This window comes from Serinus canaria, chromosome 28, assembly GCF_022539315.1.
Source record: "Serinus canaria isolate serCan28SL12 chromosome 28, serCan2020, whole genome shotgun sequence".
Taxonomy (NCBI): domain Eukaryota; kingdom Metazoa; phylum Chordata; class Aves; order Passeriformes; family Fringillidae; genus Serinus; species Serinus canaria.
In genome coordinates this window covers 3,807,796-3,824,248 of record NC_066341.1, presented here as the reverse complement: position 1 = coordinate 3,824,248, position 16,453 = coordinate 3,807,796, and the positions used below count along the sequence as shown (strand labels likewise).

Here is a 16,453-nt window from a genome sequence, read left to right as displayed (position 1 = left end):
GCCTGCCCGAGCTGGCCCCGGCTCTCGGCAGCAGCTCGGCGGCTCCTGCCGAGCAGCTGATCCCGCTGCCGCTCCCGGCACCGGCCGGGCCCCGCTCCAGCAGCCGCGGGGCCCCTCTGGCTGGATTCCTCCATGAGCAGATGATGCTGTGCCCCAGGGCAGGAGCGTGTGCCAGGCTCGGGGGCAACTCCCGGTCACAGAACCGAGGTTGGGAGGCACCACTGGAGCTCACCTGGCTCAGCAGGGGCCACTGAGCACATCAGGATTGTGGCCAGATGGCTTTTGAGGATCTCCAGGGAAGGTGACTCCGCCACCTCTCTGGGCAGCCTGTGACAGTGCTCTGTCAAGTGCAGGGCAAAGTCCTTCCCCTGCTCAGGTGGAATTTCCTGTGTTCAGTTTCTTCCCATTACCTCTGGTCCTGTTGCTTGGCCCAGCCTCTAGCACTAAGTAAAGCATATATCCATATATATAATATATATATTAATGTTGTCTAGATCTATATTCATCTGTGCTCTGCCCCCTGTCCCAGCTCCCACAGCCTTTGCCCACAGGAGATCCTCCATCCCCTCATCATCCTCACAGCCCTGCACAGACCCCATGTCAGGAGCTCCAGCTCTGCTCCAGAGGAGCCCAGAACTGGACATGGCACTGCAGGGCTGAGGGAGGGGCAGGATCAGCTCCTGGGGCTCATTTCACGCTTGAGGCTTGTTTCAGGCACCTCCTGAGTTAGTCTGCTTTTGTTTCCAGCCCATTCCATCAGATTTGTGCAGTTCCAGCCCCTGGCTGGCAGGTCGATGTGGGATTGCAGTACTGGGAACAGAGGACTTGGATCCTTTCTGCAGCAACGTGGCCAACAAGCTACTGGGCAATTCCCAGTGCAGAACTGGCCACTCCTGACTCAGCCCCAGGGATTTTCTATCCCAAGATGATTCTCAGAGGTTCTGGTGTGACTGGAAACCACTGGGGCATCAGTCAAGCCAAGGCCTCATTCTTGCTGTGGCAGGACAGGGCCTTTATCCTCATATCAATGTCACCACGTTTGTCACAAATCTCACTGGAGGCCAAGAGGAAGCAACAGCAGGGGCTGATTCCGGCCTCATTCATACCAGAGCTCCCATTCTTCCAAGTGTTGAATTTTAGCTGCAATCATGATGCAAAAAATAAAACAATTACTGGAGATTTAACTGAGATAGTCTGAATTATTTTTTCCTGTAATTTCAGTGTTAGTGACAGCTGCTGTTGCAGAGCTGCCTTTTAAGGGGGTGGCACTAGGAATTCCCTACCTCCTTTAGAAAGGAGATTCCTCTTACCTCCATTGAAGATTCATTATTCAGCCCTGGGGTAAATCCATGCCTTGGTTTTGGGTCCATCCAAAATGGAACGGTCTTATGAAAGGACCATTTATAAAGCCAAAAATTTAACTTTGTTTTGAAAGTTTATTGGATCATCTTGACACAAAATCATTACAGCAGCTTGTGGTATGTTGTTTTCTTTTTCTTTTTTTTTCCTTTTTTCCAGGGAATGTTGATAGCAAATAAATTTGTGAATGTAACACATCATACAATTTCAAAATTCTAGAATCACTGCACAGGATTCTGTAAGAGACTCTACATGCTAAAGTGACAGTTTTCATCCATGAATTAAAAAACCCAAACACTAATTGAGGAACATTATCCTTTAAGACAATTTTAATATGTTCAGTTTCTAATACACAACTGGCTAACCAAGGGAGGCTGACGAAAACCAAACCCTCCACATCGTGGCAGCGCGGTCGGACACGGAGCTGGGCCTGGCAAGGAACCCAGAGCACCAGAGCAGAGCCTTTGCCAAAATACCTCCTGTGGGAAGAGTGTAAAGAGCACAAGACACGCGGAAAGTACAGGACATCACCCAACAAGTAAGATCAACACTTTATTCTGCTCCCTGCATGGGGCTTTGGTGTTTTAGGAGTGGTGGTGGTGTTGGAGACGTGCAGACCCAGCCAGCTCCTCCCTGGGCACCTTTCTGGAGCAATCAACTGCTCCTACCTGTGCCTCAAAGCAAAACCCTTTCATGGAGTTTTGCTCACTGGGTGCGGAACTGCGAGGAAAGAAATGGAGCAGGGGAATAAAAAATAAGTTGAAAGCAAGGGATGTTGGAGAACGACATCAACCGAGCACCTCTGCAGGACACTATGACATCCCTTTCCTGTCAGTGACTCCACAAGATTCCAATAGTGCAGAATGGGCACTTCCCAGACTCCCCCTTCTTCCCTCTAAAGCAACTGCTACAATCCCAAATCTGCAGCTCCTCAGTCCCCTCTTCATCCTGCACCCTGAAGGGAGAGCAGCTCCTCATGACTGCTCTCCTGCACCCTGGCAGGGACAGGGGATCCTCATCCCTCCTCCTTCCTGCCTCTGGGACAGGGGCTCCCATCCATCCCTCTCTCCTGCACCCTGGCAGGGACAGGGGATCCTCATCCCTCCTCCTTCCTGCCTCTGGGACAGGGGCTCCCATCCATCCCTCTCTCCTGCACCCTGGCAGGGAGGGCTCTGCCACAGAGACCATGGGGCACTTGTGCTGCCAAATCTGCTCTCAGGTGCTGCAAGGGCAGGGTTGGGGGACACTGAGGGGACACAGAGACAGAATGATCCTGCTGGTTTCAGAGCCCAGAGGGAGGACACGGACCTGCACACAAAGGGCTGCACCCACAACTGTTTCTCTAACCTGGTAAGGGTCAACCTCAGCTGGTGAGCAAAAGGATAAAAAAGCAGGAACAGACCCCTTTGGATTTCCAGTTTCTTGCTACAGCTTAACTGTTCAGGAATGTGAAATTGAAGTGGACTCAAAACACATCAGCAGAGACAGCTCAAAGGGGAGAGGCCTGACAGACTCCGTGTGTGGGGCAGTCGAGGGGAGCACAGACCCAAACAATAACACTTCCAGCCGTTTCATGCTTCCACACTAGACTCTTCCAGCTGTCACTAAAAGAAGGTTAAGGCTCAAGGCAACTACTATAAACAGAAACTCAAACATCCCAGTTCCCACAGGGCTCCTTTGGATTAGCTCAAGGAGATGGAGGATATTTATATGCTGATCACAATAGATCTTGAGATAATAATAAATCATATATATATAAAAAAAACAACAAAAAGAGGCCTTCTGGTCCAGCACCAGCCTCTGCTAGAAATATACATCAACTACAGCAGCCCTGAAGACATATTTCATGGCTAAGGATTAAGTCAAACTTCCCTGGCATAAGCACAAGCAACAAACTGTGCTACTGTTGATAAAGTCCTGCTCAGTCGCCGCCCCACATAGATGAAGGTCATGGGATCATCATGAGCTGCTGAATAAATAGTGCCCACCCCTCCCTCCCTCCTCCAGTCATGTCACCAGGATCTCTTTGGGCTAGAAAGGGTTAACACCACCGTTTGTAAAAAGTTCTGAAAATAAAAAGGTAACATACAGCCTTAAAATGTCTAAACTGCAACCAATGGTGGAGTGAACTGAAAGCACGTGCCCCAGGGTAGTACATGCGTACGAGGGAGAAACTTAACACTTGGGTCTGCTCGTCTTTACACGTTGGGTGTGTTTCTGGTCGTTGGAATATTTTATAAGGAATATTCAGCACTTGGACAATGTCTCTTTCATCTCATCCAACAAGTTGCTAAGCAGGGTAGAATCATTACATTTCCCATCTATGGATACAGAGTTCTCTCCCTTGGAAAGGAAAAAGAAAAAAGAAAAAAAACCATTAGCTCCTCTTTCAAGTGGGGATAAAGGTGCTCCCAGCCAAACTCAGGGTCTGAAAAGAGGCAGAGGAAGGCAGGGAAGGCTCCAGGTTTAGCTTCTCTCAGGGGTTACAGTGCTCTCACCTTTTTTACCAGTAGGCAGACGTGATGGCCTTGGATAGAACGGCTGTACATGGATGCACACGAATCAACGCGTTCCACAACTGCAGAGAAACAGCAATTTCATTTCATTCCACTCCATTTTAATTCAAGCCCTGCTTCCCCTGGAGAGCAGCCCTTGCTCTGCCTGGCCTTGAGGAACAGAGGCTTCTACAGAGGGGAGGAGGAAGTCAGGGTTAAGATGTGCCTGGCTCCTCCTGGCTTCTCTCTGGGATGTTTCACAATAATGAGGTGAGTCATTTGTCTCCTAAGCCACAAATGTTCTGTGGCAAAAACACTGCTCAGAACGTAGATTTCTTCCCCAGAAATACTTCCAGTGAGGCAATGTCTAATGCAAACACCAGAGCATGATGAAACAGCCAGTTGTTTTGCTTCAGCCAGTGCTTGTGTTTTAATTAAACCCACACCTGAAGAGCTGGGGCTCTCCCTCACTGAAAGGAAGCACTGGGGAAGGAGTCTGAAGCCCTGCAGATCAAACCCACCCTCCAGAGAACAGTTACAGCCTGAAGTCCACAGCAACTGCTCCCATGATAGCTGTCACACGCCTCACTGGGCTGCAGGAATTCCACAGGGACACAAGGAGAATTCATTTTGAAGAACACTGCATGCTTTGAGTGTTGCAAAACTGGAGAAAACTCTCCCAAATGTATTTAATCTGGACATCACCGGCTCCTGTGGTTGCTGAGCCCATGGAGCATTATGCCCACCAAGCACAGCAGAGATTTTAGAATATGGAATTCTGCAGAAGGTTCTGCATCAAGGAAGACTCACCTGAAAAATGATGATAAAAACAGATCTTTGCCAGTAGATGTTGGAAAGAAATGCTAATTCCATCTACTTTAATAGAACTCATGTGCAGATCTCCAGACTCTAGGAGCTTGGCAAAAGCATCACTGCAGAGCAGGAAGGAAAGTTAATGTTTTATTAGAAAAGCAAGTGAAATCTGTCCCATCAGCCCCATGAAATATGTCAGGATACAGAAGCTTAAGTGCTACCAAGCTCTAGGAAAATGGGTTTACAGCAAATATGGAAACCACACTCCAGAGCCCACTGGAGCAACTTGTGCCCTCTTGCTGCCAGAGCTGCCTCTGCCAGCCTGCAGGGCACAGAGCTCCCTCTGCAGAGCCACTTGCAATCAGTCACTGGACTTATATGAGGTCACCCCTTACAGAGACACTGCCCAAGCCCTCGGGAACAGGCAGGGCTGGGCCCTCCGGGGCAGCACAGGCCGGGCAGGGCAGGGCACGGCTCAGCCCGGGAGGGGGCAGTACGGGCACTCACCTGTAGCAAGGCGTCGTGATCAAGTATGAAGCACAACTGAAGTGCAATTTGAAATCTAGTTTTTCATGGGTTGAACCTTCATCATCCTGCAACAGGGAAAGGAGAGCAGGTAAGTGGGAGCCCTGAGGCAGCCACCCCTCCCCACCACGGAGGCACCAACGAGGAGCTGAGGGCTGAGTTCCCCCTGAAATAGTTTGGCTGGGCCTGAAGAATGAGACTGAGAACCATCCCACCACAACATCAGCCCACGTAAAGATTTGGGCAGCTGGGTTGATACATGCACCTACAACAGGTAAGGGACACCCTGGGCCGCAATTCTGCCTGCACTCTGCTGAAATGAACTGAGCAGACTGAGTTTAAACAAACACTCGGAGATGTGGTTTTACAGTTCATTATTTCCTGAGCAAAATAATAAATTAACAGTTCCCAGATTCTTAGGTACTAAAATAGGACTAGCATGCTATTTTTAAGAAACCTTTAAAATAGAGATAATGGCTGACTCAGGAGTAGCCACAACTGTCTCCATTCATTTCCTTCGAGCTGTTCATGCAGGTATTTCATTAATAACTGTACTGAAATAACATCAGAGACCCACACAGTGTTATCCAGCTCAATACCTATTAAACACTGCCTTCTGCTGACCTCACTCTTGCTCTGGGTTTCCACTCTTAATGACTGCATCTAATTCTCATTTTTTGTTTTGCAGCCTTGTACCAGGCTGCAGTGTCCAGCTGAGATCAGAAGGAGCAGACTCTGGTTCCCTCTCTCCCCTCCCCAGCAGATCAGTGTGATTTTCTAGCTGACAATGTGGCACATGTTCCAGGCTGCCTTGCTCACACGCTGACAGGAATGACAATCTAGGACGTGCTGACGCAGGATGGGGGGCACTCTTTGCACAAGATGTCATGTGAAAATGTTCCTCACAGAATGGGCTGCTGCAGCAGGAATGAAATGATGCCTAAATAAAGCTCAAGAGCCGAGCTTCCCACCCGAGTCCAGCTCCCTGACGCAGTTCCCAAGGAAGCAGAGGCAGTTGAGAGCTGCACTTACTTTGACTATAAAGGACAGTGTTCCTTTTAACTTCTGAGCCATAACAATACTCTGAAGTGTAAACACAAACTGGGCTTCATTAGAGATTCCTAGTGTGAAGAGAGGAGAGGGAAAAGTCAGGTCAGAACATGGTTTCCAGATCTAAGTAATGGTTAGAATAAACTGACTTATGTGCAGACTATTTTTGAACCAAGTTTGAAATTCTCTGAGTTGGAATAGAGTTCTACACACAACTGCTGTGATGAGTCAACAGTGTTACAGCACTCTCAGTAGCAGCAATGGGAGCTGGCATTTGATGGAGGTTATTGAGCAAGTGCCTGGGCAAAGTGTGAGAATATCACATATTTAAACTATTTACATAACTGGAATTATATTATGAACATTTCAGAGTAGTTTTCAGAACTAATTTGAATTCTAATGTTTCTATGTTTTGCTTTTAACATACAAGTCTGTGTCAGGAACTGCCACATACAGATTTAAAACAATTCAAATACCCCACTGCTTTCCATGGGGGATTGAAAAGCTCCCTGAGGCTACTCCAGCCCTCTGTGAGCTGTTCCAGGATGCAAATGAACTCCTTGGTGAAGGAAGGGAAATTCAGGGAAGTTCATAGATTTGACTGTACTACTGTGCTCTGTACAAAACCATTATCATTCATTTCTGTGCTTAATGCTTCTGGAAGGCTCAGCTGCCCTCCTTGCACATCCTTATCACAAACCTTCACTGCAAAAGGCCTCTGCCATTTAAACAGTGGGTCAAGAGCTCCAGAATATATCCAGAGTGGATTCTAATGCTTCACAAACCTACTGCCTTGTTTTATTTTAAATCTCATAGCAAACACATAATGAATTTTGGATTCCTGTAGTCAAAGGTGTGCCAGCCTGCAGGCATCTGGAAAAGGAACTCAGACATTTGGACTTCCAGCCCTAGATTAAGGCTTTGCTCTTGCTGTGCAGAACCACCTGCATTACAGCCATACTGGGAGAAGGCTTATCCTCTCCAGGGAACTGTGGGAAAGCCCAGCAACACCCAGGCAGAGATGCTTTTTCTGGAAAACAGCAAGAAGTTCAAGCAGCTCTTTCCACAGGAGGGCAGTGCAGGGCCGGCCACACTCCAAGAGCCCTGTGCAAAGCTGTGCATACCAGGGGGGAGCTGGAAGGGCACAGGTATCCCATCGTGTACTGATGATCCTTCTGGTCGGAGCATTTTAGTGTTGAGAGAGTCCAGGACATTCAGTTCCATGCTCTTAAGGAAGCTAGTGCTTTTGTTCTCAAAGATAACAGACACTGTAACTTGGCTGTCATTCTGGAGGTTTCCTTGAATATCATAGGTCTGCAAATGAAGTGAAAAAAGTCACAGGAAAGACTCAAACTTCAAGAAACAGAACACAGAATGGGGATTAAAAAAAAGGTTCAAAAGGGAGGTAATTTGTTATAGCTGTAAATTTATGGAAACACAATGGTGATCAGCGAAGGACTGAGAAAGTATCAACTGAAAAATTAAAGTGGGCCACTCAAAGGAAAGGAAATGGAGCTTGGTTGTAGTTCTACTTTCTGGGACTGAAACAGGTCTTCAGTCATGTGATGGCTCCATAAAGGCACTCCACCATGCCCAGGGCACCCCTCTCTCAGGGCACACAGAGCCAACACCCAGCACAAACAGCCCCAACTCACCATTTTAATGTATGGGTTTTCAGCGAGAAGGCGGTAACTGGACATGGGCTGAAAAACAAGAGAACACAGTCACACCAGAACTGATGTCTGGAGAGCTGTCACTGTCCTCCCTCCCAAGCAGCTGAGCTCTCCTTGTCCCCAGGCCTGGGCACAGCTACTCACTGGTAGTGGCTCATCCTCTAGTGTCCCGTTCTGCACCGACTCTGGGGGCTCCTCCTCGCTGTGATGACTCTTCTTTTTGGATTTCTTTTTATCCTTTGATTTCTCTTCTTTCTCTTTCTTGTGCTTTTTCTTCTTATGCTTGGAGGATTTCTACCAAAAAGAACGAGAAACTACAACAAACCCTTAAAGAAACCCTTGATTTCTAGCAATGACCCCTCTACCACACTTCCAACTCTAGACTCTCGCTCTCTGCACTTCCTGGGCTGTGCAAAGTTTCCCTTTACAGCAGAACCCAAATCAGAGCTACCATTCCTTAAATCCCAAAAGTAACTCCATGGGGAGTCCCAGTAAACCCTGCTCCCCCACCCAGCTGCCCACACCTTATTCCAAAGTAATCTGGGAACAGCACGAGGCTGAATCTCTCCAACTGTTTGGAAGCTCAGCTTTAACTGGGACCTGTCCCTTGGCTCAGGGACATGAGGTGGTCACAGCTCTTCAAGGATGTAACATTTGCAGGCAGTCACTGCACTGAACAGATGCTGATGGTAAATTCTCTGTGCTGCTTTTGAAGGAATTTGAGACAGCAGGAGAATATGGCTGAAAGGTGACAGCAACTTCATGGAACCAGAGAATTGTGAAGGTTGGAAAAGATGTTTAAGACCATCAGGTCCAGCCATCAGCCCAGTGCCACCACTAAAGCATGTCCCCAGGTGCTACATCCACAGGTTTTCTGAACATTTCCAGGGACAATGACTCCACCACTGCCATGGGCAGCCTGTTGCAATCCTTTCCATTAAAAAACAATAACAACAAAATCTTTCCTAATATCTAATCTAAGCCTTCCCTGTTATAACTTGAGGCAATTTCATCTTAACTTGAACCACTTACCTTTCCTTCATCCTCCTCCTCCTCATCTTGTTCTTCCCTTTCTTCTTTTTTTACCACTTGAGATTCAGCCACCACAGCAGTGCCCATTGCAGGCTCGTTCTGAGGAGATGAGCAAAAGGATTCTGACACTCATGGAAAGCAGCTGGAACAACCCAACCCCACACCAAAAGAAACTCAACAGTGACAACTCCTCACAATTGTTATTTCAGAAATGACATTAGGCTAACATGGTATCAAGGCTTTCATTTTATGCCTCTGAAACCCAGCAAATATGATCACCTGAGGACACGATTCAGAAGATTTCCTCCAAGGAATCCATCCCCTTATATCTTTGTCTTTTCCTCTAGAATTTCCCATCAAAATTCATGAGAATTTTTCTTTCACACTCTGTTTCTCATGCCTATTAATATTGCTAGAGTCCACCTCATACTGGGAAATAAAACCATACAACTGTGTAACATTATACTCATCAATAACAAAATCAACCAAGCCTGGAGCTGCATCTGTGTTTCTATTTCTATTCCTTGATCTGCACAGAGTGAGCCTCAAGTCTCCCATTCCAGCTCCTCTGAACTGGGCAGACACAGTATCTCTGCTCCTCAGCAGGAAGTTGAGGAGATGAAGCTGATGTTCCCCTCTGTGCTGCAGCATGACACAGCACTCCTGCACAGCTCAAGGCAAGGAATAACCACAGAAGTTTCTTCTGATGGGGAAGATTCCTACCTGTGGCTGGGGCGTGGGAGCAGCTGGTGGAGCAGTGGAGAGCCAGAAATCCAAGTCTTCCCCCTGAATTTCAGGAGAAAAAAAAACCCCATTATCATTGTTTTCATATCTTTCTTAAAAATCAAATTAAAAACCCAACACCCCCCAACAATAGCAACAAAAGAAAATCAAAACAAAAAGATCACAAGGCTAGAACATCTGCCCTATGAGGAAAGGCTGAGAGAGCTGGGAGCGCTCACTTGAAGAAAAGAAGGCTCCAGGGAGAGCTCAGAGCCCCTTGCAGGGCCTGAAGGGGCTCCAGCAAATCTAGAGAAAAGCCTGGGGACGAGGGATGCAGGGACAGGACACAGGGAATGGCTTCCTATTGACAGAGGGATACTGAAAGTTGAGATACTGGGAAGGGATTCTTTCCTGTGAGCATGGGCAGGCCCTGGCACAGGGTGCCCAGAGCAGCTGTGGCTGCCCCTGGATCCCTGGCAGTACCCAAGGCCAGGTTTCAGGTTGGACAGGGCTTGGAACACCCTGGGATAGTGGAAGGTGTCCCTGCCCATGGCAGGGGTGAGACTGGATAAACTTTAAGGTTCCTCTGAACCCAAACCAGTCTGGGATTCTGTGACTCTACAACAATTAAATCAAAACTTTAAGTTCCCATGGAAATGCAGCATCCAGTGTGCTCCTCGTGCACAGATGCTGTGACACATTCAGGAGCAAACACACCAAGAAGCTTCACTTCGGTCTCTGAGCACTTCCAAAGGCAGGCCCAGCTGACAGCACCTGCCCAGCACCCCCACACCAGGGCAGGGCATCCCTGGCATTCCAAGGGCTGCAGTGCACAGGGAATGTGCAGCTCTGCAGAGGGTTAACAGGAGGATGCTTCAAATCCTGAGAGCAACTGGCAGCTAGGGGCAGGGTTTATAACTGAAAGGTTCTGGAGCCCATGGGAGACAGGATGCACCACAAATGACACTCACAAAACTAGTTCCAGATATTTTGCTAAGGAGTTCCCCACTTGGAGAACAGACAAAATATCAGCGAACTCAGCTTCCACGTGAGCTCTGGCAGATCTGCTGTGTAGGCTGCAGTAAGCTGAATTCTGCTAACTTAGGAGGCTAAGTGTTATTTTTATTAACAGAAATCTTTAAATACCTGCTGTTACAGTAGTAAAAATTGAAGGAAATAGAGGGTGCATGCATTGAGCTGTTTGAACTGTTACATGCAACTGTTCCTAGGCAACAAAATGAACTCAGCAATAAATAACAGCAGGAGCTAAAATAATGCAAATCTTGGAGAATTACCTTTTTTACTTCTTCCTCCTCCTCTACCACCTTTTTCTCTTTCTCTTTCTTCTTTGCTTTATCTCTTTCTTTATCTTTATGTTTCTTTTCCTTCTTTTTGGGTTTCTTGCTCTTCTTCTCTACTAGGGGAACTTCTGAGTCTGGTGACTTCAGGGTCTCGACATTCCTGTGTCTCTGCACTGGCAGCTTCTCACTGTCTGCTAAGGGTCTTGAAAAGAAAGAGCCCATTACCTGCAGCAAACAGCCTCCCTCAGCCAGATAACCTGTCCAAGACAAGGTATGCTTTGTTCTTAGGGAGCTGGGCCCCCAAGCTTAAAATCAGTGCATACTTCTCTACCTGGAGTTTACTTCTGCACTGCAAACATTGCCCTTGTGGGTTAGGAGTCAGAGGAAACAGCTGGAAGGTGACTGAGAGCCAAGGTCTGGCTGTTTAACCCTTAGAGGTGCCAGCTAGAGGCTGAGGAACACCCCCAGAGGAACAGCTCCATGTTAGACTGTGTTTCCATGGAATCCCTCTCCAAGGAAAAGCAAGGATGTGGAACAGCATTTCCAGCAGAGTGGAAATTCAAGCAGTGGAATGCCAGCATGGCTCCAGCAGCCCTTGAAGGGTGTGGGGTTTGTTGTTCTTGATGAATAGATTGGTCCAATTGGGAATTATTCTAAGTAATTTTTAGTTTGGAAGTTTGCACTATGAACTTCTACTCTACTATCACATTTTGTAAGTTAAATGTAACTTCAGACACCTGTTTCCAATAAGCACCAATAGCAGGTGATATTTACACTGTATCCTAAATCCACTGCTTGGGAAAAAAAACACCACAAAAATTTCTCTCATTGTTGTCAAACATTTCCAGAAACCAGCAAGAACTTCACCAACTGCATATTTTCCTATTTATTAGCTTTTATTTAACATTAATTGTCACATTGGCACAGCAAACATCACTTCAGGAAGATTTCTAACGGCCTCAACTGCCTCAAATTTTTTTTTTTTTTTTGCTTATATTGCATTAAGAACCAGAACCAATTAATTTTTCACTTTCAGACACTAAGGGAAGATTGAACAACTAACAGGCCTCATCTTTTACTATTTCAGATATACCTGTAAGGAACAGCATTGGTGCTGAAAGCCAGTGACAAAACAGACTCTCAAATGTGAGAGTCTCTGATTTAACAGTTCCACCACCCTTCAAGGACTTGCCCTGTCCAAAATCAACCAACCTGACAAAGGTCAACAGGTCAACACTCAGGAGATATTCTTACCTGGAAGGCTTCCCTGAAACCAGACTGCGTGTGAGCGTGACAGACAGAGCAGTGCAAGCACAGAAAGAAAGAGAGAGGACACAGACATGAGAAACCATGACAGGAGAGCACAGCACTCATGGCACAGGGGAGGGAATGGATGGAACAATCCACCAGCCCTGGATGCCTCCTGGAGCACAGCACCCAGGACCTGCTCTGCTGGGTGTGCCCAGTGCTGCTGAGAATCACCATGCAAATACAGGGGCTACAGTCAGAAATTAATTTCCTTTTATGCATTTGTTCCTTTGGCCTTCCAAAAAAGGAAGTTCCCCAGAAACTGTTTTATTCATTTTTTTCACAAGGTACTGAAGGGCCAAAGCCCTATAAATTTGGAACTGCAAAGAAAGGCACAGACTCTAGTTTCAGAGGAAGAGAGAGATCCTACACACACCCACAGGGGCCTGCACAGTCTTCCAAACTTTACAGGGGGCATCCCTGGACCATAAGTCAGCAATTATTTTTAGCATGGTGATTTTGTAAAAGAGCAACTAAAAAAAATCCAAACCAATCTCCATGTGCAACACTGCACAGCCCAGGGCTCATGGGCATGTGGATGCAGGGGCTCAGTGCTGGCACTGGCACAGCCCCAGAACTGGTGGGGACCAGCCTGGGCACAGGTGTGACATGCAGCTCAGTCACAGCAGAACAACACTTCACTACACTGGGACACACTGAGGGGCCACAGGGCAGTGGGGTGGGACAGCCTGGGTGTTACTGGTCAGTGATCACAACACAGGCTTGCCATGGACACAGAGCTTCTGAGGGGGACAAATGGACACAGCTCACACTCAGTGCCAACACAGGTGACAGCAGAGAGACAGTGGGACACCCAAACCTCAGAGTAACCCACACCTGATCCAGTGACACTGTCTGTGCTTCCAGACTCCTTCAGTCACACTCACACTACATTCAGTGACTCCCCTGCCCCTCCCAAACCTCACTCATACTCAGGAGTTGAGATTTTATCATCCAAGCTGCAGTGGGAGCCAAAGCTGGATGAGCACCTGAAGTCTCATCAAAGCCATGGCGAGAGAGTTCAGCTTTTCCCCCTCGTGGCCTGTATTGCCTTTGCCTGCTCAGCCCCAGCCCTGCCCTCAGGCATTCCCTCAGCAACTCAGTGCACTCACACACAAACTGCACTTACTTATCCAGGTCTATGTCAAGTGCCTTATAGGGATCATTGGGATCTTTGTCATCTTCATCACTGGGCAAAGCATTCTGCAGGAGAGATCAAGAGACATCCACTGGGGCAGAAAACCACTGGGAATTTTCAAACTCAAGCCTAACACTACCCAAATTACATTTTTTTTTTTGTGCCTGTGAACACTGCAGCAGGCCAGCTGCAGTCAGGCTCAGTAAGTTATGGGAACAATGCACTTCAGTGCAGCATCCAGCTTCAAGATTAATTTGGAACAGAAATCCCTTCTTCATTAACAGCAGGACTTGAATTGCTGCTGTTCGGTTTTGGTTAAAGAAAATTTTAGAAACAAATACAGATTACATCATTAGCATCTGCAATTAATTATCAGCTGCAAAGCTGCTGACTAGACAGCAAGTTACTGTCAAAGTGAAGCAGCAGAGCATAATAAATGCTATTTGGACAGTGTTACTTTTAGAGCAGGGATGAACATTGTTTGGTTGGTTTTGACTTTTTTAATAGTTCAGTGGCAATTTTTGTTAAAAAAAGAGACAGTAATTTCTTCCCCTGCCAAGAACAGCCTGGGGTCATCTCAGTCATTTCTGAAACAGCTCTGGAACTGCCACATCAGACTGGCTGCAGTTGTGGGGGCAAAAATCTCAAGAGCTGCACACAGATAAATCCCAGACCCCAAGCACAGGAACTGACCTCTGGCATCTCCTCTGTGATGATGTCGACGTGGTGAGCTGGAGCAATGTCCTCCTCACTCTCTGTGTGCAGGGAGTTGTGGCGATGGTGTTTTCCTCTCTTCTCCTTTTTCTGCTTTTTCTTTTTCTTGTCTTTCTCCAGTTTCTGTTTATGCCTTCGCTCTTCTTCCAGTTTCACATACTGATCTGACATGGGCATTCCTGGGGGAAAGCCAAGCTGCTTTCAGGTACAGAGCACATGGACTGAGCACTGAAACACCACATCAGGAGTGTGCCCTGCTCCTGCTTCCAGCTTCCCAGAGCCAGGTGGATCCACACCTCTCTGTGCTTCCACATCACCTCACACAGCCCACCCAAGCACCAGCTTTGCTGTCCACCCCATCTCTCCAGAAACAGGACAGAGCTCAATCATGCTCTCTGATTCTTGGCTGCATTATTGCTTTACAAGGAGCATCCAAACATTGAGATTTTAAGGAGAATTGGTGACACTGCTGCTGTACTTGCATGTAAGGCACTTTACCAACAGCTTTTCAGTGCTGTATCCTTAGATATACAACCATTTTTGATAACTGAAACAAGATATTCAAACAGTATCTCTACCATTAGATTCTATTTCATGTCTCCTCCATCAGACCTCTAAGATATTTTCAAGGTGATTGTTCCCACACAGAACAGTGGTTCCTCTACATGCTACAGGCCTGGCTGCTTGACATTCCTGATCACAGAACTATTTCTAATATTATCCTGAAAGGAACTCAGACCGCAAAGTACTACTTTCAAATGTAAATTAAGGAGATATATTTAAGACTCTAATAGAAGTGTGTTCCTTGCCCTTCAAAACCTCAGGTGGAAGACCTAAGAAGGAATTATGACTTTTGCTAAACTGATTTTTTAAAATTAATTTTAAAAGATTAGCAGTGCTTACCTGGAACTTTTAATGGGACAGAAAGATCGATCTGGACCACAGGAATATGTTCCACCCCTGGAGTGTCTTGGTATCGCTGGGAAAAGAAAGATTTGTTACTTTCTGAGCACGGCCAGCACAAATTTCTGTAAATAGCCATATTACAAAACATCAAGCAGTTCAATCCCTTAAGTGAACATTTTAAAAGATAGGAATGGAACAGCTTGTTAATAATTCTGTGTGGTAGCAGAGTGTGTTTTAAAGCCAGTTGATAACTATTCTAAAGGACCCTACTCTTAGCTACAGTTTTTTAACCCCACTACTGCCCTGAAGAATTACTGCAGCTCTCTGAAGAATTTTTGGTTCATTTTATTGCTAAAAACTTGCCACTTCAGAAGATAAATTTGGAGATTGGAGTTGAGGAACATGGGGCAGTCCTTCAGATCTAGAGAGATACAGAGGGAATAAAGGAAGTTCTTTCCCTGAAAAAGGTGTTCAGACACCACAATAACTTTCTGATCCACAAAATACAGAGTGATTTCCAGGGTCACCCTCTGCAGGGCTCTGAGTGAGGTGCCTGGGGATGTGAATGCTGCCATCACCCAGGCCTGGGACAAACTGCACAGACTCTCTCACAGGCTGCTCTGGGGGTGCCAGGTCACTCAGGAGATTCTCAGAACAAATAGGAGTCATAAAACCAGTTGTAGGCAGTCACTCCAGTCCATGCATTATAAAGTGGGAAGGGAAAAGTGCAGGGGAAATATCAGAATGTCCCAGAGGAGGCTGCAGCTCTGATATTCTGGGATCCTTCACACAGTGACGGCAGAGTCCAGTGAGATATTGCAATTCAGACTCACCTTCTGAGGGGAAGGAGAGCTTTTAATATAAAATGGGTTGTTTGCCTGTTCTTGTTTCCGGGCTTCTCGACGCTAAAAGCAAGAGGATTTGCAGTTACAATGTTTGTAAGCAAAGAGATAAAAGACACCAAAGTGCAAAACAAAAGTTCCCTGCATTTTTGGAACAATACATAACTACTGTGAAAAGACTAGAGCAGAACAATTCTGAGTTACCACACATACTAGGATAGAACTGCAGGTACCATTACTAATTCCCATCCTGGAAGAGTTCAAGGCCAGGCTGGAAAGGGCTTGGAGCAACCTGGGATAGTGGAAGGTGTCCCTGCCCATGGCAGAGGGTGGAATGGGATGAGATTTAAGCCAAGCCATTGTATATGATAATATTCCTTAGAACACTATTCTTGGCTTTTTAATTATAGACTAGTGATAACTTCCTAGACATTAATTTTTGATGGCAATTGGAATGTTGCTGTTTTCATTTCTGCAACGAGAAGAAGAAGTGAAGATTCATATAACAAGTTCTCTCTGTGAAAGCAAAGAGGTCAGAGGCAGGAAAGGTGGGATCACTGCTGAGCACAATCAT

At 46.6% G+C, this 16,453-nt stretch overlaps 1 protein-coding gene across 1 annotated transcript in view; it reads right to left on the bottom strand.

The window, feature by feature from the left end:
* Positions 1-1,416: 1,416 nt before the first annotated feature.
* AP3D1 (adaptor related protein complex 3 subunit delta 1) overlaps positions 1,417-16,453 on the bottom strand; it is a 42,736-nt gene continuing 27,699 nt past the window's right edge. The window contains exons 18-32 of the mRNA XM_009096851.4: positions 15,871-15,942; positions 15,035-15,110; positions 14,111-14,310; positions 13,409-13,482; positions 10,966-11,173; positions 9,671-9,733; positions 8,948-9,046; positions 8,060-8,209; positions 7,898-7,945; positions 7,367-7,556; positions 6,225-6,313; positions 5,175-5,260; positions 4,665-4,786; positions 3,858-3,937; positions 1,417-3,702 (exon numbers count right to left, since the gene is read on the bottom strand). Coding sequence (XP_009095099.1) covers positions 3,607-3,702; positions 3,858-3,937; positions 4,665-4,786; positions 5,175-5,260; positions 6,225-6,313; positions 7,367-7,556; positions 7,898-7,945; positions 8,060-8,209; positions 8,948-9,046; positions 9,671-9,733; positions 10,966-11,173; positions 13,409-13,482; positions 14,111-14,310; positions 15,035-15,110; positions 15,871-15,942 — 1,653 coding nt within the window. The 3' untranslated portion in view covers positions 1,417-3,606. The remainder of the gene's footprint in view (positions 3,703-3,857; positions 3,938-4,664; positions 4,787-5,174; positions 5,261-6,224; positions 6,314-7,366; positions 7,557-7,897; positions 7,946-8,059; positions 8,210-8,947; positions 9,047-9,670; positions 9,734-10,965; positions 11,174-13,408; positions 13,483-14,110; positions 14,311-15,034; positions 15,111-15,870; positions 15,943-16,453) is intronic.